The 22,354-nt window shown below is 34.4% G+C and overlaps 1 protein-coding gene across 1 annotated transcript; it reads left to right on the top strand.

Moving 5' to 3' along the window:
• Positions 1-11,494: 11,494 nt before the first annotated feature.
• Positions 11,495-19,011, top strand: LOC114384646 (peptidyl-prolyl cis-trans isomerase CYP95-like). Its single transcript, XM_028344355.1, has 12 exons — positions 11,495-11,580; positions 11,682-11,736; positions 11,996-12,081; positions 13,039-13,077; positions 13,186-13,303; positions 13,860-13,987; positions 15,065-15,416; positions 15,741-15,859; positions 16,433-16,637; positions 16,727-17,920; positions 18,022-18,093; positions 18,337-19,011. Exons 2-12 carry the CDS (start codon positions 11,729-11,731, stop codon positions 18,389-18,391), a joined length of 2,376 nt encoding a protein of 791 aa, XP_028200156.1. The 5' UTR covers positions 11,495-11,580; positions 11,682-11,728; the 3' UTR covers positions 18,392-19,011.
• Positions 19,012-22,354: the final 3,343 nt, after the last annotated feature.

Here is a 22,354-nt window from a genome sequence, read left to right as displayed (position 1 = left end):
GACGGTAACCCGCAAACGTTCTTTTGCTATCTGTAAGACTCAACGCCTGGTAGCATGCAGAGACTAACGTCGTCTTCTGCACCCTTTGTCAATCGCGGCCAACAAGCCCGTTGACACGCGGAGATTTACGTCATCCTCCGCGCAGACTACCTCTGTCAAGCACTAACCCGTGAAGCTAGGGAGGTGAGAAAATTGCTAGCGCACAGGGAGGCCTGGAGACTGGCCCGATGCCCAGGTCGAGGAGGAGCCTGTAGGATCCCCCGGTGGGATGGAAGAACCCCACATGGACGAGGATATGACTGACCTGTTCGATTTCTTAGGAGGGAGCGGAGCCACATGACCGTGGGATCCCCAGATTCGTATTCTTTTCATTTTTATGTTTCATCATTTATCATTTGTATGTTATCTTGTTTCTATGACTTGAGGGACTAACGTTTGTTTTTGTTGTTTCGATTGTCATTTGTTTTGTGCATACAATTTGTTTGGATTCTTGCGTTAGTGCTTATTTCGTTATTGTCAATAATATTTGTTGAAATTCCGGAACCGTGTAGAGTTTTCATTTAGGAACGTCCTCCTAAAATAAAACGAACAAACGTCGTGATAACGCCAAGAATAGAAAAAGAAAGAGGCGTTGTGAACAAAATGTCATATTTGTATATAAAGAAAAGAAAAGATTTTTTTTGTATATAAACAATGTGTGAAAACGTTTTTGTATATAAACAATGTGTGAAAAGAAATTTTTATATGAAACAATGAGTGTATATTGAAAAGGGGAAGATAGATCTTTGAAAAAGGAATAGAGATTTTATATAGACCATGTCGGTATAGAAAGAAAGAGTTTTTCAATGCGTGTGTATATAGAGAAAAAAGTTTTTTTTTTATGTATAGGAACGTAGGTGTACAGAGAAAAAAGCTTTTCACATAGATAACGATGGATGTATAGTTTTTTGCAAACATGCATAAGAAAAAAATGGAACAAAAAGAAAAGAGAAAAAAAGACCTTGAAGGTCGGAATGTTATGGTCATAAGGAAGCACAAATCATTCGTAGAGAGCAAACATATCTTTTGGAAACAAGAAATTGACGCTAAGAGTTTATTTTCCAAAATAATCGAGATAAGAATGGATGGATTCGTTGAACCAATGAAAGAACATAATTTGGAAACGTTGGGTCTACTTGCGTAAATCCCAAGCCTTAGTATCACAATGTCGTAAACTGGATGCTTGAGTACCCACCTAGTTGTATGCATGACTAATTTTGTGCGTTATTTCCAAATCATCATTGTTATGCGCACCTCATGGAAATAATATGGGGGTTCAACCCGAAACCGACACTCTGGCACATGAATTTGTTTTGCCCCAAATATCAAAATCGGGCACGTGCGGTGAAAAGACCATGTTGAGACACAACCTTAAGCTACCTTGAACCTTGGCCCATGAAGAGAATCCTCATCCTTCCCCCCGAAGAAGAGGACAGCAGAATCTCCTCAAGGGAGAGCGAATAACGAATGCTAAAACTCGAATTCCCAATCAAAGATCAAAAAAAGAGGAGAGAAAGAAATGAAAAGGAAGAAATGAAAAGAAAGAAATGGAAAGGAAGAAATGAAAAGAAAGAAAAGAAAAGGAAATGAAGGATTCTCGATCGAAGATCGGAAGAAAGTAAAAAGGAAAAGATCGAAGGAAAACAGAATAATTCCCGATCAATAAAGGAAACCAGGAAAGAGAACAGAAGATCTTCGGACCAAATAAATTTTTCGGCAAGGTAAATGACCGCCGACAAAGGGAAAACCCATTTTTGAAGTGGTTCTTCCTTTAGGATTGCCATTCAAGGTCGCTCCCGACTGGCGATGTCTCGCCCCACATAAACAAAGAGGAAAAGACCGAAACACCCAACTTCCTCTCCAAAAATACTACCCTCGAGAAAATCCTATTGATCCGTGATCGCGCGTATAATCTTTTGGTTCGATAGGAAATCATGTGCAAAATAAAGTCATGGTGCAGCTATGGTTTGGAATTAGGGTAAAACACTTACCTGTGTGAGTTTTTTTATACACCATGAGTGATTTTATTCTTAGTTTCGGTTTGACCCGACGTTTCCCCTGAATGTTCATTTAAAAGCGAAACGTTGACATCCTACCCTTCATTTTTGGTTACAAGGAAAACTATTTTGGCATATGCATATTGTTTCTCTAAAATATGGTGTTCTCGTGAATGATTTATTTTTCCTTGCTAAGGCATGTTTGCCTTTTAGGTGAAAGAATCTGGTGGATCATTCGGTCCCACCATCAAATCTTATTCGGGGCCCCATGAATTGATTGCCATTCATGCATCCTCCACCATCGAGTCCGGAGCCCCACGAATTGATTGCCTAGCGCTGTTCGTGCATCCTTCACCATCAAATCTTATTCGGAGCCCCATGAATTGATTGTCATTCATGCATCCTCCACCATCGAGTCCGGAGCCCCACGAATTGATTGCCTAGCGCTGTTCGTGCATCCTCCACCATCAAATCTTATTCAAAGCCCCATGAATTGATTTTCATTCATGCATCCTCCACCATCGAGTCCGGAGCCCCACGAATTGATTGCCCAACGCTGTTCGTGCATCCTCCACCATCAAATCTTATTCGAAGCCCCATGAATTGATTGCCATTCATGCATCCTCCACCATTGAGTCCGGAGCCCCATGAATTGATTGCCTAGCGCTGTTCGTGCATCCTCCACCATTAAATCTTATTCGAAGCCCCATGAATTGATTGCCATTCATGCATCCTCCAGCATCGAGTCCGGAGCCCCATGAATCGATTGCCTAGCGTTGTTCATGCATCCTCCACCATCAAATCTTATTCGGAGCCCCATTTTCGCAACCTACCCTTCGGCGGGAGGGCGACGCGTGACTCGCGGGATGCGTGTTCCACGAAAGGAATACGCGCGGAGTCGCCACCAACGTTTATTTGAGGAAAACGTCGGAAAAACCGGAAAAGACGCGATCTACGAACTTTTAAGTGAAAGGTTCGGGAGTTGTATTTACGCACGGGGAAGGTATTAGCACCCCACACGTCCGCCCCAAGGGACGACAGCCTTTAATCGAATGTGCAAACATGACTTTGATTTTTTATGTTCCCTTTTTATGTCTCTATATCCTTTATATATTTTTCCTTTTTTGCGGTCGACAAGGGTGTTTCCCTTTGCTCCTACGTATTCCTCAATTTGAGATGAGAAAATCAGACCTACGTAGTTCTTTCGGAACAAAGTGTTTGGTTTAAGTTTGTTTTTTGTCTTTTTTGCAAAATATGTTTTTTATTTGAACAAAAGGTCATTTAAGGTGTTGGACCATTAAACGGTCTTTTGATTTTGAAAGGAGAGAAACGTTAAGGCATTGGACCATTAACGATCTCTTGTTTTTGAAAGGAGAGAAACGTTAAGGCATTTGGACCATTAACGATCTCTTGGGGTGGTCGACAAAAGCGGGGCTTTTGCTCCTACGTATCCTCAATTGCGATGAGGAAATCAGACCTACGTAGTTCTTGCAAAAGCGGTAAAGTCACATGTTGATTTTATGCTTTTGAACGGTCCATGTTAACCGATAAAAGCAAAGAGGACCGTTTAAGGCGTTGGACCTTAAAACGGTTTTTAGTGATTTTTCGGAAAAAAACTTGATTTGTGAGTTGATTTTAGTCTTAGTTTCACTTTGGTTATTAATCAATTCATTCAAGGAAACTTCCAAAGAAAAACGTCCGATTGATTTTTTTTATTATTTTATTCAAAGATATTTTGATTATTTTATTATTATTTTTCAAGATATTTTTATTATTTTATTATTATTTTACTTTTTTTGGTTTAACCGAGGTTATAGCGTAAACGATCGGTTAGATTTCGTTTTAACAGTGATTAAACGAGATTACAACACAAATGATCGGTTGAAATTCATTTTATCATTTATTAGACGAGAAAACGGCTTAAATAAATGATTAAAGCACGTTAAAAACGGAAGAAAAGAAAACTGAAAGTAAACGAAATTAAAGTGAAAGTACACAAAACAAGAAATGAATTGAAAGTCTCGAATTCGAAAACTTACCCGTTGAAGAACGAAGAACGAACGAAGAACGGATGAAGAACGGTGAAGAACGATGAAGAATTTCCACAGAATCGCTTACGGAAGCGTTACGGAAGTACTTCGACTTGATTTTTCTTCACGAAAACGTGTTTTTGCCCAAAATAGCCGAAATGCATAGCCAAAGGGGTCTTGAACATTTTGAAACAGCTCCCCCATCCCCTATTTATAGAAAAAAAAGGAGGTGCTTGCCGCCCAAAGACTTAATGAAGAAGATTTCTAAGCGCACCCGAATTACTAAGTTCACCCCCCTTTTCGTATTTTACGGAAAAGTTACGGAAGCCTTACGGAACTGTTTTCGAATTTGATTTTCATCTTTTTTCTTTTCCCTTTTACCAATGTTAAGTGGAATATGCTTACCCAAGGTTTTCGGAAATTTTACGGAAGTATTACGGAAGCCGCGGAAGCCCCGAAAACCATTTTTTAAAAACGTGGAGGAGCTTGCCGCCCAGTTGCTTCCTCCTTAAGCAACCCAACTTCCAAAATGTTCTGGAAGGGCCTAGATTTGAATTGCTATTTACACTCCTATCTTGATAAGTTCACCCCCCTTACCTTTTTTGGTGATTCTTTTTTCGTAAAGTTACGGAAACTTACGAATCTCGTAACGATACTTGTTTTCTTTCCGTAATATTACGGAACCTTGCGGATTACATAATCATCCCCTTTTTGACTTACGGAATGTTACGGAATCTCACTTAATTATGCAACGATGCTTCCATTTGATTTCCGGTGTGTCACGGAAACTTACGGATTGTGCATCAATATTTTTTGGTTTTCCGGCATGTCCTGGAATTTCACAAATTTCCTAATGATGGGTGCCAAGCACCTCACAAGGACCAAAGAAAGGTCGCATGTCATTAAGCAAAGGTCCCCGGACGAAATTAGGGTATGACACCCATGAATTGATTGTCATTCATGTATCCTCCACCATCGAGTCCGGAGCCCCACGAATTGATTGCCTAGCGCTGTTCGTGCATCCTCCACCATCAAATCTTATTCGGAGCCCCATGAATTGATTGTCATTCATGCATCCTCCACCATCGAGTCCGGAGCCCCACGGATTGATTGCCTAGCGCTGTTTGTGCATCCTCCACCATCAAATCTTATTCGGAGCCCCATGAATTGATTGTCATTCATGCATCCTCCACCATCGAGTCCGGAGCCCCCTCGAATTGATTGTCATTCATGCATCCTCCACCATCAAGTCGGAGCCCCACGAATTGATTGCCTAGCGCTGTTCGTGCATCCTCCACCATCTTATTCGAAGCCCCATGTATTGATTGTCATTCATGCGTCCTCCGTTATCAAGTACGGAGCCTTCGGTGAGGGGAAAATACGGTTCTTTTGTTATTTTCCCAATCGGTTCCTTCACCAAACATATGTATACTTATATATTATGTTATTTTTGTTTGTTTGTTTGTTTTGTTTTGTGTTGTGCAGAGAAAGAAGAAGGAGAGACGGGAGTCACTTATTTCAAATTGTTTTGGGTTGAGACTATTGTGATTGAGATCAATTAAATTCCCATGATGGGCAAAGGATGGTCTTCAGGGGTCATCATAGATTAATTACGGAAAAGGAATAAGACGGGCGAAATTAGTGTTTTATCTTTGCTTTCCTCCTATCTTCGATAAAAGGTAAGTAAAGAGGAGCAACTGTCATACCCTAATTTCGTCCGGGGACCATTGTTTGATGGCATGCAACCTTTGCTTGACCGCTTCGAGGTACTTGGCACCCATTTTTGCACAATACGTGAAATTCCATGACGTGCTAGAAGTCAAAAGAGAGCATTGTTGCACGATCCGTGAAGTTTCGTAACATGCCGGAAATCAAAAGGAAGCATTGTTACACAATCCGTGAGGTTCTGTAACATTCTGAAAGCCAAAAAAGGGATGATTACGTAATCCGTAAGGTTCCGTAACATTACGGAAGGAAAGCAAGTATCGTTACGGAATTTGTAAAGTTCCGTAACGTTACACAAAAAGAATCAGCAAAAAAAAGGCAAGGGGGTGTATTTAGTAAACAGGAGGTGCAAATAGCAACCAGCCCCACTTGGGCCTTCCAGGAAGTTCCTCCAGAGGAAGCAACCTAGCTCGCCTGGGCGAGCTGGGTGGCAAGCTTCTCCCTTTTTTCCCTATAAATAGGGGGAGGAGGGAAGAACAAAAATGTTCAACCCTCCTGGTATCTAAGGATCACTTGAAATTAGTGAGAAAAATCGTTTCCGTGAAGAAAATCCAAGCTGAGGCGCTTCTGTAACGCGTCCGAGACGTTTCCGTAAGCAAATCCGTGAAGGTTTCCCTCCATTCTTCACTGTTCTTCGTTCTTCAACGGGTAAGTTTCTAAATCCGAGACTTTTAATTCGTTTCTTGATTTTTGGCTTTCATCTTTATTTCGTTCAATTTCGGTTTCTTTTCTTCCGTTTTTAACGAGCTTTAACCGATCGTTTAAGCCATTTTCTCGCCTAGTAAATGATGTAATAAATTTCAACCGATATTTGTGTTGTAATCTCGTTTAATCACTGCTAAAGTAAAATCTAACCGATCGTTCACGCTGTAACCTCGGTTAAACCAAAAAAAGCAAAATAATAATAAAATAATCAAAATATCTTTAAATAAAATAATCAAAAAAATCAATCGGACTTTTTTCTTTGGAAGTTTCCTTGAATGAATTGACTAATAACCAAAGTAAAATTAAGGCTAAAATCAACTCACAAATCAAGCTTTGTCCGCAAAAATCACTGAAAACTGTTTTAAGGTCCAAAGCCTTAAATGGTCCTCTTTGCTTTTATCGGTTAACACAGACCGTTCAAAAGCATAAAAGCAACACATCACTTTACTGCCTTCGCGAGAACTACGTAGGTCTGGTTTCCTCTTCGATGGAGGATACGTAGGAGCAAAAGCCCCGCTTTTGTCGACCTCGTGAGATGGTTAGAGGTCCAATGCCTTAGCTTTCTCACCAAGTAAAATGGATTATTTTAAGGTCCAACGCCTTAAATGACCACCTTCCAAGTAAAAAAGAATCACTTGATTCACCCCTTTTGAAAGAACTACGTAGGTTTGATTTCCTCTTCGATGGAGGGTACGTAGGAGCAAGAGCCCCGCTTTTGTCAACCTCAAAAATAGAAAAGAAATAAAGGTTTAGATACATAATTTCACAAAATTCTAATCTAATGTTGTTGTCCTTTGGGACAAACGTGAGAGGTGCTAATACCTTCCTCAAACGTAAAGATAACTCCCGAATCTGGAATATTCTTCTTGACCGGTTTCCTTTGGTTTTTCTAACGTTTTCCTTTCAATAAACGTTGGTGGCGACTCCGCGCATTTTCCTCCTATGGAAGACGCACCCATGAGCTTCGCCTCGCTCGTCCGCAAAAGGGTAGGTTGCAACACTTTTAGATATGCAATTGCTTAAGAATAAAGGCATTGAACTAAAATTACATTAGATACATCAAAGATGAGTGAGTCCAAATAGGCAGTTGCTATTATTAAGCAGATTTTCCTCTTCACACCAATAAAATATCAATCAAATAATTTATTTTTTCATTATAAATTGAATAAGACCAAAATCAATTAAATTTAACGTTGTTAGCTTCACCTTTCTCTCACCCCTTTTGCTCCTACTATATGTTCGTTTTAGATGCTCATCACCCTTTGATTAATTATGCTTAAACTGCCACAATAGAAAATTTTAATAAGCATCAACTCAATCCAAATAAGTTAGTACCTTAATAAGAGGAGAAATTTTACTAAAAGGTGCTTTACAACAATTCATAAAAAAAAGAACAATAACAAAATGACCACATTAATAGGCTATTTTCCAACAACACAACAATAAGAGTTAAGGTTAAAATAAGATACTTATCAGTAATGTACAACATTTGCTTCAGAATGAGATGCAATCCTTATACGGAATAGCAAACCAAACTCTTCCTCGAGAGCCATAATGGTCTCTACTAAATCTAAAATAACCAATCCAAAGTCATTTTGAAAGTGAACATTAACTCATAATAGTATCAAATAACATTATAAATAGCAATTTTCAAAACCAACAAAACAAAAATTATATGCCCCATAAAATGGTCAAAAGTTTCATGCATTGGGTAACAAATTGAAATGAAATTATTACATGCTGAAAACATAAACCTAACATCCTCAATCAAATCTTGTAGCATTATTGTAATCTATGAAATGATAACGAGAGAAAATAAATTCTAGGGCTCTTACCAATTGAAAATAGGACAAGATAGTGAAATTAGGCATAACCACAAACACAATAAACACATATATTCATTGAAAATCCAAACCATATTTAGGATTTTAAAATAGAACTAGAAAATGAGGGAGTATAAGAACCTTGAAAGTATTGACTTTTTGGAAATTTTTGACACAAGAGATAACATTATTTGTGACCTTGGACTTGTTGAGAAAGCAATCTTACCCCGTTCGTAGAATTGGTGAATAAGAAAGTTGAGAGTGACGTTTAAGGGAGAGTTCTAATGAAGAGTATGGACCTAAACTCTTAAATATTTGATGAGTAATGAACCAATCCACACCTCACTCTCTTCAATATGCACTCCTCTGAACTTGACTTCTTTGCTGTCCTTTTCCAAGCTGTCTCTGTGCTGTCCATACGAAATGATACCATTTTTATGATTTTCATGGAGTGGGTCATGATTAAATATTAACACAACTCGTTTTGAATGGACAACAAATGAACAACTTAGAAATGGACAACAAAGAAGTTAGATTGGCACTCCTCTATTACGTGGATAATGAGCCTTCAAATAGAATCCTTTTCTCTTATACTTTTATTGTTGGGGTTCATACTTAGGCTGGCCAACCCTTTGCCTCTATCCTCATTATCCAACCATTTTTACCCTTGTTGAATTAAAATAAATAAATGCTTTTATATTTTAAAAATAAGAAATACATTAATCTTTTATAAATAAATGATAATGTTACTCTTAACAAAGAGAATTAGTAAGAAAAGATAATGTTTGTCTAATAAAATAGTAAGATTTTTATTATTGTATCACGTGTCTCATTCGTGCATGTCATACAATCTAATAAGAAGAGGAATAGAGAGATGATTTGATATAACATCTTGCATGAAGTAAACTAGGTAGTTAACTATTTGGTCCAACATAATTATCATTAGACAATGAATTAATAATCTTCGAGAAGGCTTCTCCATTCCTTCACTTAAACATGTTAATTGACATAACATATGATAGTTTTTTTCTTTTTTGTAGTTTTTAGTTTGACTTCTTAACCCTTTGTAGTAAAAAAGAAGAGCAAATTACAATAATATCTTTAAACTTTTATCAAATTACACATAAGTTTAGCCTCTTTATTTTTATACACTAATCAACCTTTAAGTTTGAAAAAATCATACTACCTAACATCTCTTTATATATTTAAAAATATTACACTGACACCCCTTCAAATCTTACACTAATACTTCCTACAAAGAAGACAAAAGTAGTGATTAAAAAACATAAGATACTTGTGAAATTATATGAAACCATATGGAGTATTATTGTAATTTGCTCAAATAATAATTATGATAGCTTTTGTTGATATATTTTTTCTCTTCATACTGTTTTTATTAGCTATTAGCACTTTCAAAATGTACTTAATGATTTGTCATATTTCATTAAGTAATTCATTAAATAATTAAGTATATTTTAGGATGATTAATTAATTAATTTTTTAACTTGAACTATTTAGCCAATTAATTTGATTAAGTGCCATTTTGGTTTGGTTTATTTTGAGAAAAAATTGCTATTTTTTAGGGGGCCTTTTGAAAATAAGAAATGATCTCATTATTTGTAACATATTAAATATATTTGACTACAATTTTTAGAAAAATATTAAGATGTAATTTAATATTCTAAATCAATTAGAATAAAAAATAGTAATTCTAAAAATATTTTACTGACAAATTTTTTAAAATAAAAATAGTTATTTTATCTTTAGTTTTTCTAAAATTATCTTCTGTCAAGTATTTAACTATTTTTTATGTTATGATTATGAATGTCCAATTTAAGTTTGTTTTATATTATTATAATTATAGTTCAGAGTTTATTTTTTATTTATATTAGAAACATATAATCTTACAACATAATTTACTATCTCCAAGTTATGAATTTTATATTTCCTTACGATTCGAAATAAAATTTCGATTTTAACAACTTGGAACAACAAGAGTTTAATGGAATGAAAAATGCTAAAATATACTCTCTAACACATTCTTTAAAATACATTCATTTTTATTGATTAAAATTACAAATCTATCCCTCGTTCAAATCCTCCTAATGAGATAGTTACTGTTTGGATGTTTGTGTACTAGTCGTATACAGTGATTTTTTTTTTTGTATCTAGCCAGCTGGGCTATACTCAGAATTAATTTCAAGTCAGGAAGAAATTTTATATTTGGTTAAGTTTAAATAACTTTGAATAATTTTTAGTCTGAACTAAATTTTATAATAAAAATATTTAAATATAAATTTTATTACTTTAAAATTCATTTTAACCACAATTTATTTTACAAAAGTCAATTCCATTAAAATCAATTTTCTCAGCTCTCGTCTAAATTCATTTCTTCACCAACTCTGTTAAATTAAATCAAATCCACTTCAACTTGCAACACTATTCTCTCTGTCGTTTATGCCTCGGTGCCCCGCGTTTCACGTTCAGCGTATTCCTAACGTTGGGGACTGTAGCTAGGGTTTTAGGGTTCCTTCTCAAATTTGACGCAACTACTGCGTTTTCGCGCCGTTGATTTCACTGTTAATGCTTTGTTTGTCCTCTCCTCGAACTCGTTGTGGTTTCTAGACGTGTTTTGCATGAACCGGTTCTTGTTTTGGTGCTAGGAAGTGGAAATTATTTGCTAAGAGTCTTGTGTGATCGATGTGCTGTAACTTTCTCTCTTTTAATTTTAGTTTAGGGTTGAATTGAACTATGTAAGTGTTCTAAAATGTTTTAAATAATGGTTCACGACCGTCATTTTGATCCTCATATGTTGTGATGAAACCGTAAACACGACAGTAATTTAAAACCTACTGAGATTGGATGTATAGTAGGATATTGATTTTTCTAGCAATACAATTTAACACTAAATTTTCATGGTACATTGTTTCATTAGGGTCCACTGTATGCATAAACCTTACGAAGTTAACATGAATTACGTAGAATTTGGGAAACTATGTTGTAAAAGCTTGGGAGTGCAGCAGGGTAGCTCTGTTTTGTTGCTAGGGTTTGTGTTTTTCTTTTGTTATTGAGGAATTATTGTTTGCTATCAGTGGATAATTGGTGTTTGTGTAATGGTATTTTGTTGCTTCAGATCTGTTGTTCAGAGGGTTTAAGTTTTGATAATTAAGCAGGTGTGGAGCGATGGCAAAGAAGAAGAATCCGCTGGTGTTTATGGATGTGTCCATAGATGGTGATCCTGTTGAAAGGATGGTTTTTGAGGTACTTTTTTTTATCTTTATGAATTGTCGGTTTTAATGATGTATGAAGTAATGTTTGCAGTATTTGATCTCATCTAATTCTTGGTCGTTTTTCCCTCTCAGCTTTTCTATGATATTGCTCCAAAGACTGCAGAAAATTTCCGTGCACTATGTACAGGTAATAAATTAAAGTTGCAGGAAAAATTCTTTCAATGTTGACATTTGTTTATTGGGCCCTTCCTTTTTCCCTGTAACACTTAAATATATCATCACTACTGCTTATCTGTCACTAGCTGAACAAGTTCTTGGATATGTTTATGCATTTTGCTTCCATGGATTGTGCATGGGAAATTGAAACTTTGTAACTTGTCTTTCTAATCAATCAATAACTGATTCCCCTCCATTTTTTTTTCTGAAATATGTTGTTATGTGTTCAGGAGAAAAGGGTGTTGGTCCAAATACCAGAAAATCACTACACTACAAGGGTTCTTTCTTTCATCGAATAAAAGGCTCCTTTGCCCAGGTATGCTGTTTTTATTTTTTCTTGCATGTAGATCATATTTCAGTAGTTCTCTATGTCCTCACATTCTTGTGGTTAAAAATGGCTTAGTAGTGGCCTCTCTTTTAGTCAGTTACCATTGTTTATTCTGTAGGATACAGGGCTGATGGTCACGACTGCCTTTCTTGTGATATAGTTTTAAGGTTGTACTTACTAAATTATATGTTATTCATCCTCCTAATTGTAATAAGCCTTGGGATGACCAAACACAATTTGCATGAATTGTTATCATGTGATTGTGTGTTAATGGTTGGTTTTCTTTTTGCAAGGTGGGGATTTTGTTAATCGAAATGGTACGATTATGTTGATACTTGCCTTCTATTATGAATTATTTCTCTAGTTTTTGAAATTGCACTTAATACAGTATGCGTAGTCACTTTCTTTATGTTTTATCATTTGATCATTCAGTTGTCCAAGTTGCAAGCCTTGTTCCATTTTCATGATTCCTATGACAATGGTAATTTCTTTTCTAAGTCAATTAGGAAACTAACAAAGCTCTTTTGCTTGTATATAGATTGGCTTGCCATTGAGTGGGGAGTATGGAAGCAATTTGATTTTCTTATTTTGGTTAATTTTTGGATATTGCCATGATGTGGCTTGTGGTAATTTTGAAATTATAGTCATCATATGGTTCTATCTGTTGCCAACTTCTTCATTTGTTCTCTTCCTTTTCTTAAGTGTGTATTTGTTAAAATTATGCTATGCAATGGTTGTTAGTTGTTACTTTTTTCTTTCTTTTATCAAATGATCACATGTAGCCTTTTATTGTGCTTTAGTTATGTGGCTGAATAGTAGGCTGGCTTGTCTTCAAACCTCATTGACAGTAATCTTTTATTCTTTGTATGGCATCCAAAACACAGCACATATTGTATACTACATTATTCTACACTCCAACATCACATTTTCCTGTGTGTTTTGCAGGGACTGGAGGAGAAAGCATATATGGTTCCAAGTTCCCAGGTAAAAATGCTAAGTTGTGGTCTTGAGCTCATGATCTGCAGCATGGATTTGGAATTATGTTGAGTAATTTATTTAGTTCTTATAAATTGTACTTGTGATTTATTTCAGATGAGTCACCTAGGCTAAAGCATGATGGTCCAGGCCTTCTATCAATGGCAGTTGCTGATCGTGACATGCTTGGTTCTCATTTTACCCTCACTTTTAAAGCTGACCCCCATCTTGATAGGTTTGCTTTTCTGACTCTTTTCCAATGGCATTTAGCACTTATGTCCCATTTGGATGATTTTATTTGCAGCTTATTTGATCTTATCTACTACAATAAGTAATTGTGAAGTATTTTAGTACTGTTTGGATGAAATGTTAAAACAGCCCTTGAAACCCATATAATCTGTTTTGGCCTTATTTTAGGCCGTATTTTATAAGCTAAAAATTAAACCTAATGAACACAGACCTCTGTAAAAGTTAAAATCAGTTTAAGCGGTAGCTATTCTTATAATAATTCATTAATTTGATTGCTGTCATTGCATTGTCAAAATTCTATTTTTGCTTTGTTTCTCCACACATATATTCAAATGCCATTTGGCTTAATTTAGAATGCATTTGAGTCAACGGAGCTTATGTTTCAATATTTCCTCAAATAAAGTACATGTTTATACTGTTTATCTGAATGGGGTCTTCCTCTCTTATTATTCAGTGGGAGTTTCCTTGTTTTTAGTCATTTTTTTTCTGACTGGAACTAAATGCTCAACCTGCTTATCTTGTTCCGTGAGCTAATTTTGCAGGAAACATGTAGTCTTTGGCAAGCTTGTGCAAGGGCATGATGTATTGAAGAAAATTGAAGAAGTGGGTGATGAAGAAGGACTTCCAAGTGTAACTGTTAAAATAATTAATTGTGGTGAACATAATGAGGGTGAGAATTCCTCAGCCCTTTATGGAGAATACTAAGTTCTACCCTTAATATGAAATATGATTATATGAATAATTAGGAGTGTAAGCAGGTGCGGGTCACCTGCGAACCTGAATTGATCCAAACCAACCCAAATAGTTTGGGTTGGGTAATTTTTTTGTTTGGGTCAAACCCAAACTGGACCAATCAAACCTGTTGAGTTTTGGGTTGGGTCACGGGTTTTAATACTTGAAAATGCTGACTCGCTGACTTGGCCCATTGACCCATTAATTTGTATTAAATTATTATTATTATTATTAATATATGTAATATATAATATATATTTTTAAATTTTAAGAAATCAAATACTATTGACTATTGATTACATAGACTTATTGACCTGAATTGCGTAAGCATTAACACATCCTTAACCTTCAGGATCAAAGCGACAAGGGTTTTATTGATTGAAGCCATTTCATATGGACTTCTAAAAATATTTCAAATCTATTTACAAAGAGTAAGCCTCATGATGTCCCATTGGTTTTGGTAGAAAAAAAGTGTTTGAAACCCATCTTCACTATGCTTATTGAAACTCCTTATCTCGAATATGGTATGCTTAATTTTCATCCCTCATGGATAGATAGATAGATAGATAGATAGGAGTTGGTGAAGTGGAGTGGGATATGACACCATCACAAAATTTTCTTTTTAAAAAAAATCTTGTGTCTGATTCATTTAATAAAAGTTTTAGCTTATAAAAAATAGTTTAAAAAAAATGACCCGTTGACCCAATCTAATCCAAACCATTTACAAACAGGTTGGTTTGGCTTGGGTTTCATTTTTTTTCTTAGAAAACAAACCCAATCCAATCCGTTCAAATTTGATTGGGTTGGGTCATGCGTTTGACCAAACCCATCCCAAACCGACACCCCCATGAATAATTAAATCCATGATCATCTGTTGAAAATTTCATGTCCAACTTTTTAATGCCAAAGCTTAACACAATGTATTGCTTATTTGATGTCAATGTTCTACTTCCCAGCTGGTTTTTGTCATTTTCAAAAATATTTGAGTTGTTGATTTGAATCTTTACATTTGTAGATGGAAAGAAGATAAATAAATCAAAAAAGGTAAGAGATGGATCTTCCAAAACCAATAGTCATGAAGTGCCGCATAAGGGAAAGCACAAAAAATCTAGAGCAGACAGAAGGAGAAAATACTACTCATCAGAATCTGATAGTTCCTCAGATTTAGACATGGAATCTTCAGAAAGTAATAGTGATTCTGACTCAGATGTATCTTCATCATCTTACACAAGTTCCTCCAGCGATGACAGGCGGAGAAAGAGAAAAAGGTCTAGGAAAAATAAACTTAGACGTGGAAAAAGAAGAGACAAACACAGAGACAAGAGACAAAGGAAACAAGACAAAAGATCAAAGCTTAGATCAAGAAGGTATTGATTCTGATTAAATATTTGGTTATGATTAATGGATTCCACATTCCAGTTATAGTTGCTTGCCTCTGAAGAACTTATAATAGCTGTGTAGATCTTGTGGTTTCATGAGTAGTTGTTTATTCTATTCTATTAGCATATTGTGTGGTGTCGTTTTGATTTATGAGTGTCATAGATGTTGTCTTACTATATGAAGCTGCATTCATTGCTCTTGACATAAACATAATATGCATTGAAGGGGTTATAATTTTTTTTAATGTAACAAGTCATACTCCTATATGATTTCAACAGTTGGTTGCCACTGAGATTGTGTTTGGTTTTTAGGGAATTGGCCAGTCATACCAATTCAGATAGTGGAAGTAGGAGTGACAACAACTCTGATGGCAAAAGTGGTGCTGCTCAAGCGAAAGATAAGAAGCATAAAGGTCATTCTCAGAGACATGGTAATTTTTTAAGTCATTCATTTTTTAGTTTATTGTGTTTATGTAATGTAGTTTATCTAGTAAATTATTTTCTTTTACCTTGTCTCTGATGAAGCAAAATCCTGAAATATAAGCTAGAATTTTGCAAAATACTGAACTGTTGTGGGCCTACTGGCCTGGCCTAGTTTATGGCTGCATTGTATAATAATTTGTTGCCTGAAGATAAAGACAATCTGCGTTCAGGTATCTACTTAGAGGGGAGGGGGGCTGATTTGATTTGCCTAACCTTGTACTGTTACCTTGTTGATACCGTATTTATGAATACTTATTTTTTCCCTTCCATCAATTGATCAGTAATTGTAAGCTTGGAAAGAAATATGAAGTTTTCCTTTGGATTGGCAATGAAAAATAATTGCTTTTGTAGTAAAATTGTTTTTGCTGGTACTTTTTTTTTCCTTGTCAAGTCACTTAAATGAAGCATCTACAAACTTGATGCTTGTGTAAAAGGACTATGCTATTTCGTAAATTTTTTTTTATTTAATTGTTTTGATAGTGACTAATGTCATGTCTTTCCTTTTTCTTATTTTGTTGCAGCTGAAGGTCAACCTTCCGTAGTTGCGGAGAAAGAGTTACATCACATGCACCTTGAAAAGAGGGAGAAACCGAATATGCTAGAGGAGGAAGAATTCCCAAAGGAAAATGGAGAGTGGCATAGCAACAGCACTGGGGCTAACCATAGATCTGACAGAAGGGAAGGGAGGCAGCCTGATGTGATGGATGATCAACTAGGCAAATCTAGGTCTACTTTCCATTCTTGTCACACCTCATTTATTTCTTATGCTTACCATTTCTTCAAGATCAGGCATTTTATGAAAAGTTGATGAGCAGGAATCAAAGCAGGAGCCCCAAGCGAACCATGAGTATGAGTATTAGTCCAAGGAGTGACAGAAAAAGCCCAAGCATTGATCCAAAAAGGAGGTTGAGCAGAAGTCCAGGTGGTAGTAGAAGCCCTCATGCTCCATTATGGAGGAGTTTGAGCAGGAGTCCAAACAGAAGAAGCATTAAAAGAAGCCCAGTGAGAGGTAGGAAGGGAAGAAGTGTTAGTAGAAGCCCCGTGAGCACTCACAATCATGGAAGTATCAGTAGAAGCCCTGTGAGATCTCGTGATCATAGAAGTGGCAGTGCAAGCTCTGTAAAATCCCTTTCTCAGGGCCGTCGAAGGAGTTTACCCAGAGCACCTTCGCGAAGATCAATCAGCAGAAGTCCCGTGAAATCACATGGTCATAGAATTCTCAGTAGAAGCCCTGTGAGATCACGTGGTCATAGAAGTGTCAGTGCTAGCCCTGTAGGATCCCTTTCTCGTAGCCACCGAAGTTCACCCAGAGCACCATCACAAAGATCAATCAGCAGAAGCCCTGTGAGAACTCAGAATCATAGAAGTGTCAGTAGAAGTCCTGTGAGATCTTGTGATCATAGAATTGTCAGTGCAAGTCCTGTAAGATCCCTTTCTCGTAGCTGCCAGAGGAGTTCACCCAGAGAACCATCATGTAGATCAATAAGCAGAAGCCCTGTGAGAACTTGCAGTGATAAAAGTGTCAGTAGAAGTCCTATGGGATCTCATGGTAATAGAAATGGCAGTGCAAGCCCTGTAAGATCCCTTTATCTGAGTCATCGTAGGAGTTCACCAAGAGCACCATCAGGAAGATCAATTAGCAGAAGCCCTGTAAGAGTGTCAAGAAAGAGTATAAGCAGGAATCCAGTTAGATCATCTGCCAGAAGCTTGAGCAGAAGCTCTGGTAGAGTCCCTTTGAGAAGCATTAGCCGAAGTTCAGTTAGAGCACCAAGCAGAGTCAATCGCCGCAGTTATTCTAGGAGTCGTAGCCCTGTTTGTAGGGCAAGGACTCCTCGTGGTAGGAGCTTGTCTAGAAGTGTGTCACCTGATGTTTCTCCGAAACGTATCAGAAGGGGAAGAGGTTTCAATGAACGATACTCTTATGCTAGAAGGTATAGGACTCCCTCTCAGTCTCCCCCTATGAGATCATACCGCTATAGTGGCTATAGTGGACGAAGTGACCGTGACAGGTAAACTGACAAAGTTGCATAAAATTTCTAATTAGTCAACATCCTAAGGTGGTATTGAGAATGAGTTAAAATAAAATACATTTTACACTTTCTGCTTTCAGATATTCAAGTTACAGAAGGTACTCCCCTAGGCGTAACAGGAGCCCACTGCCATGCAGAAGAACTCCACCGAGGTTTTTCTTTTATTTATTTATTTATTTCAACATCCTATAACAGTATAACATTTGCATTTCTTAGTAAATCTTGTATTTGAGGCATGATTTATTTCTTATCGCAATTTGGTTTATTTGTTAGGACATTTTCTTTTTTGATGCCAAGTGTTTATCTTTCCCTATGACATTGATTAATAATGATAGCATAGTGCATATTAACATATGAGGTAGGGTGCATATGATTATGAGAAAAACTATATGTAGGTTCCGAAGTAGGAGGAGCAGGACACCCTTTATATCACGCAGCCCACGTTACTGAGCTCGACAATATAGCCGAAGTCGTAGCCTGGTCTGCAGTCGTTCACCTGTTGATACATATAGACCTCATGTGGAGAGGAGCAGGTCATCGTCCCAAAGCAGGAGTTCATCACGATCCCGGGCAGAATCACAGTCTCCACCAAAAGCGAGCAGAAGGTCCTCATCTGGAAGCCTAGATGGAAAGAAAGGCCCTGTATCTTATAAAGATGGTTCTCCTGACTCGAGCTAAAGGTGAAATACTATGGCATATCTAGTGAAAATCGTCACTCAATTTTGCTTGCTAGAATTTGCGAATATCATATACTTTATAAACCAAGGTTGTTATTTTCTTCTATTAAATTGAAATGGCTTGTTGAAATATAATAATAGTAAAACATATGCGTGTCACACTAGAGTGCAGTTTTAGTTACCCCCACCCCCTAGTTATTTCTTAGTAAATGCATTGGGGTTGACTTATGAAGTTTTGGCCTGCGGTTAGAGCTTAATTTAGGTGTGTAATTCTTGGTTAGTATTTCTATATATTGGACATTAGGTTACTTTGTTATCTATATATCTTTGTTTAATGGCACATATTATGTTTAGACTAGTTTCATATGATCAAGATATCATATCAAAATTCTATATCTTTGTTATCTATATATTTGTTTAATGGCGCATATTATGTTTAGACTAGTTTCATGTGATCAAGATATCATATCAAAATTCTACCTAGAGCCTTCCTTTTAAATAAGTAAATTACTCTAGACAAAACTTGCCCCTAATGCTGTTTTGCACTTAAACATCCTTAATTATACAGCCACATGTAAACTGGGTCACATGAGCGGTTATCAGAGATTTAATAACTGTTTTTGGTCATCCCTATTAGGCTAATAATGAAATGAATTGTGGATATTTATTTGGATATTAAACCATTTATGGCTGTTGAATTATATTATAGTCACACAGACAACTGGGAGAGCTCTAACTTCCTCCCCAACCTTACGCATGATTCTATGTTAGTGTTTTATTGTCACTGACTATCAAAACTAGCATAATGTGACGCTGATTGTGAAGAACTATTTTTTGTATGCTTTCGAATGCCTTCTTTCGCCTAATACGCATGATTCTATGTTAGTGTTTTATTGTCACTGACTATCAAAACTAGCATAATGTGACGCTGATTATGAAGAACTATTTTTTGTATGCTTTCGAATGCCTTCTTTCGCCTAATAGTCCCGGCCGCGACAGTGAAAATTAGAATTGTCAAACCTGCTACAATATAGATTGTCTAAAAAATGTTTTACTATTATTATAATGTGCAATGAATATGATAAATGTTTGATTTACATAATTACTTTTTTTTAACATTTTTTAGTATATTTGAGTTATAATATAATTCAAATTTGTAAAAAATAAATATTACATTTTGGATCAATTAAAAATTATAGTGAATTTATGACATAATTTAGTGATACAAGATTGCTTTTAATTGTTAATAATTTCAGAAAAAGTTATTAAAATTTAATCTAGAAATAAAGATAAAAAAGTATATTAAAAGAGATAAATTGTTTAATCAAAATTATATATATATATATATATATATATATATATATATATATATATATATATATATATATATATATATATATATATATATATATATATATATATATATATATATATATATGAAGATTAAAAAAAGTGTGACTTGAGATGCTTGAGAGAAAATCTTTGGGAGTTATTAACTTGAATTAAATTTGAAATTAAAATTTAAAAAAACTCTGATGTAAGAAAAATTCTTAAAAATATTCCCATTCAAAGTAGTTTTTATAGACATTCTCATTTTATACGAAGACTTTATAAGAGTAGATATTATATTAGTGGAAATTTTTAATAAAGATTATCTCTAATTATTAAATATATAAAATATAAGCATCTTTATTTTTAAGGATCTAAAGATATTTAAATCTATATTTTTATTATTAATATTTTTGTGTTTTATAATCTTACATTCTACAAAAATAAAATAAAATAAAATCAACTCCAAAAGTCATAATTTGAGATAATATATTTAGACAACTTTTTAATATAAAATTTTGAATAGTGGTAAAAGAATGAAATATTATTATATTTATTTTATTTTATCATCCACTTTAACTTTTATCTAGTAGAACAATATTTTCTTAAAAAAAAATATTTTTATAACATTTGAAAATAAAATAATTGAACATATTTTTAATACACAACTTTAAATATGTTAAAAAATATATCAAAATGAATAAATTCTCTATATTTCTGTAGGTTCATTATTTCGGAATTTTTTTTAAAGAAAATTATAAAAAGATTTAAATATAAAATATTAAAAGTCAAATTATAGAATAATTTATTTAAACTATTTTAAAAATTGAAGAAAAATTCTGTATTTTTATATAATTTTAATTTTTACTACTCAAGTTAAATTGATTTTTGTTATGTTTGAAAGTAATTTAAGGATTGTTTATTTGAAATTTTTGTTTTTCTTTTTTTGTATTTGAACTAACAAATGCTATTATTAAATTTAATATATTTTTAAAATATACTATAAAATCTAATTAATCAATTTTCTTTATATATTATGATTTTATTATTTCAGAACAATTTAAAAATTTAGTAATGAAATTAAACAAGAAATGCAAACTAAAAAAAGAAAGGGAAAGAAGATCCATGTGTAATGCTTGCATACTAGATTTATTATAGGGAGTAGATCTCTACTCCCTTGTAAAGTTTGTGGACAAATGTGTTAATAATGTAACCAAAATGTGTAAGGGATGTGTTAGTCTAAATAGTGGCCTACAAATATTGAGACATTCTTTTTATACAATATAATTTACAGAAGACTTTGTTTGTTTATGCAAGAGGACTTTGCAGTATGACTTTTTCTTGTATATTTGTTCATTTCACGGGCAACTAGACGTGTCAATTTTTACCATAAAATATACTGCAAGGTCTTATTTTTACTAATAGATAATTATTTATTGTTTTAACCTTTTCAAAAATCTTAAAATATCATAAGTTCATTAACAATATCTCGAGATTCTTAATATAAGTCATCATTTAAAAGAAAGATTCAAAAACACAATTTTGTTCCCTTTATTTTACTCAATCTTTAATTTTAGTTCCTTCAACTTAAAATAGACATTAGGTTCATCTGTTTTAAAAAATATGCAACTTTAGTTTCCTATTTCAAAATAAAGACATTTAGTTTTTTTATTTTATAAAATTTATAATTTTAGTCAAATTCTCAATTTTTCCTATGTTTTATTTCTCTTATTTTGATCTAGTTGAATCTTAAACTTAACATATTCATTTAAGGTATCATTAAAAAATATTTTAATTAATCATAATGTAAGAAGTAAAAGAAATAAAATGTATATAATATGGAAGATTGGACAAAAATTGAATTTTTTTAAATATAAGAATCAAAATTGTGAATTTTCTAAAATAGAATGGTCAAATGTCTCTATTTGAAATATGAGGACTAAAATTACGGATTTTTTTAAAAATAGATGAACCAAATGTTTCTATTTTTAAATAAAATAACCAAAATTGCATATTGAATAGAAAAGGAGAACTAAAATTGCATTCAAGTCTAAAAGAAATTGATGGTTTTTTTTTAAAAGGTACTTTATGATTCCTATGAAGCATTTTTAATTATTATTTGTGCTTATTAAATACTTTAAGTATCTATGCTTTGTTGACAAAAAAAAGTGTGTTTTTTTATTGATAGTGGTGCATGATGCTCTCAAACTTTAATGTAAAAGATCACCCATAACAAGCTAATAGTAATAATTATTAATAAGGGTAAAATCGGTACATTAGTAATATATTTTAAAAAAATCAATGAAATTAAGTAAGTTACCTACTTTTATTGGAGTGTAATTTTGTTACAAGTATCTTATATTAAAGATCAAAGGGAGTACTAATTTTCTTATTCTCACTTGAAAGA

Source organism: Glycine soja, chromosome 14 (assembly GCF_004193775.1).
Source record: "Glycine soja cultivar W05 chromosome 14, ASM419377v2, whole genome shotgun sequence".
Lineage (NCBI taxonomy): Eukaryota > Viridiplantae > Streptophyta > Magnoliopsida > Fabales > Fabaceae > Glycine > Glycine soja.
Note: the sequence above shows the minus strand (reverse complement) of the source record. Positions and strands in the feature narration are given on the sequence as shown.

Excerpts from the sequence above, each read along its gene's own strand:
- LOC114384646 (XM_028344355.1), top strand. Across the intron at positions 13,078-13,185 it reads ATATGGTTCCAAGTTCCCAG|ATGAGTCACCTAGGCTAAAG; the intron begins GTAAAAATGCTA and ends GATTTATTTCAG. Across the intron at positions 13,304-13,859 it reads GCTGACCCCCATCTTGATAG|GAAACATGTAGTCTTTGGCA; the intron begins GTTTGCTTTTCT and ends CTAATTTTGCAG.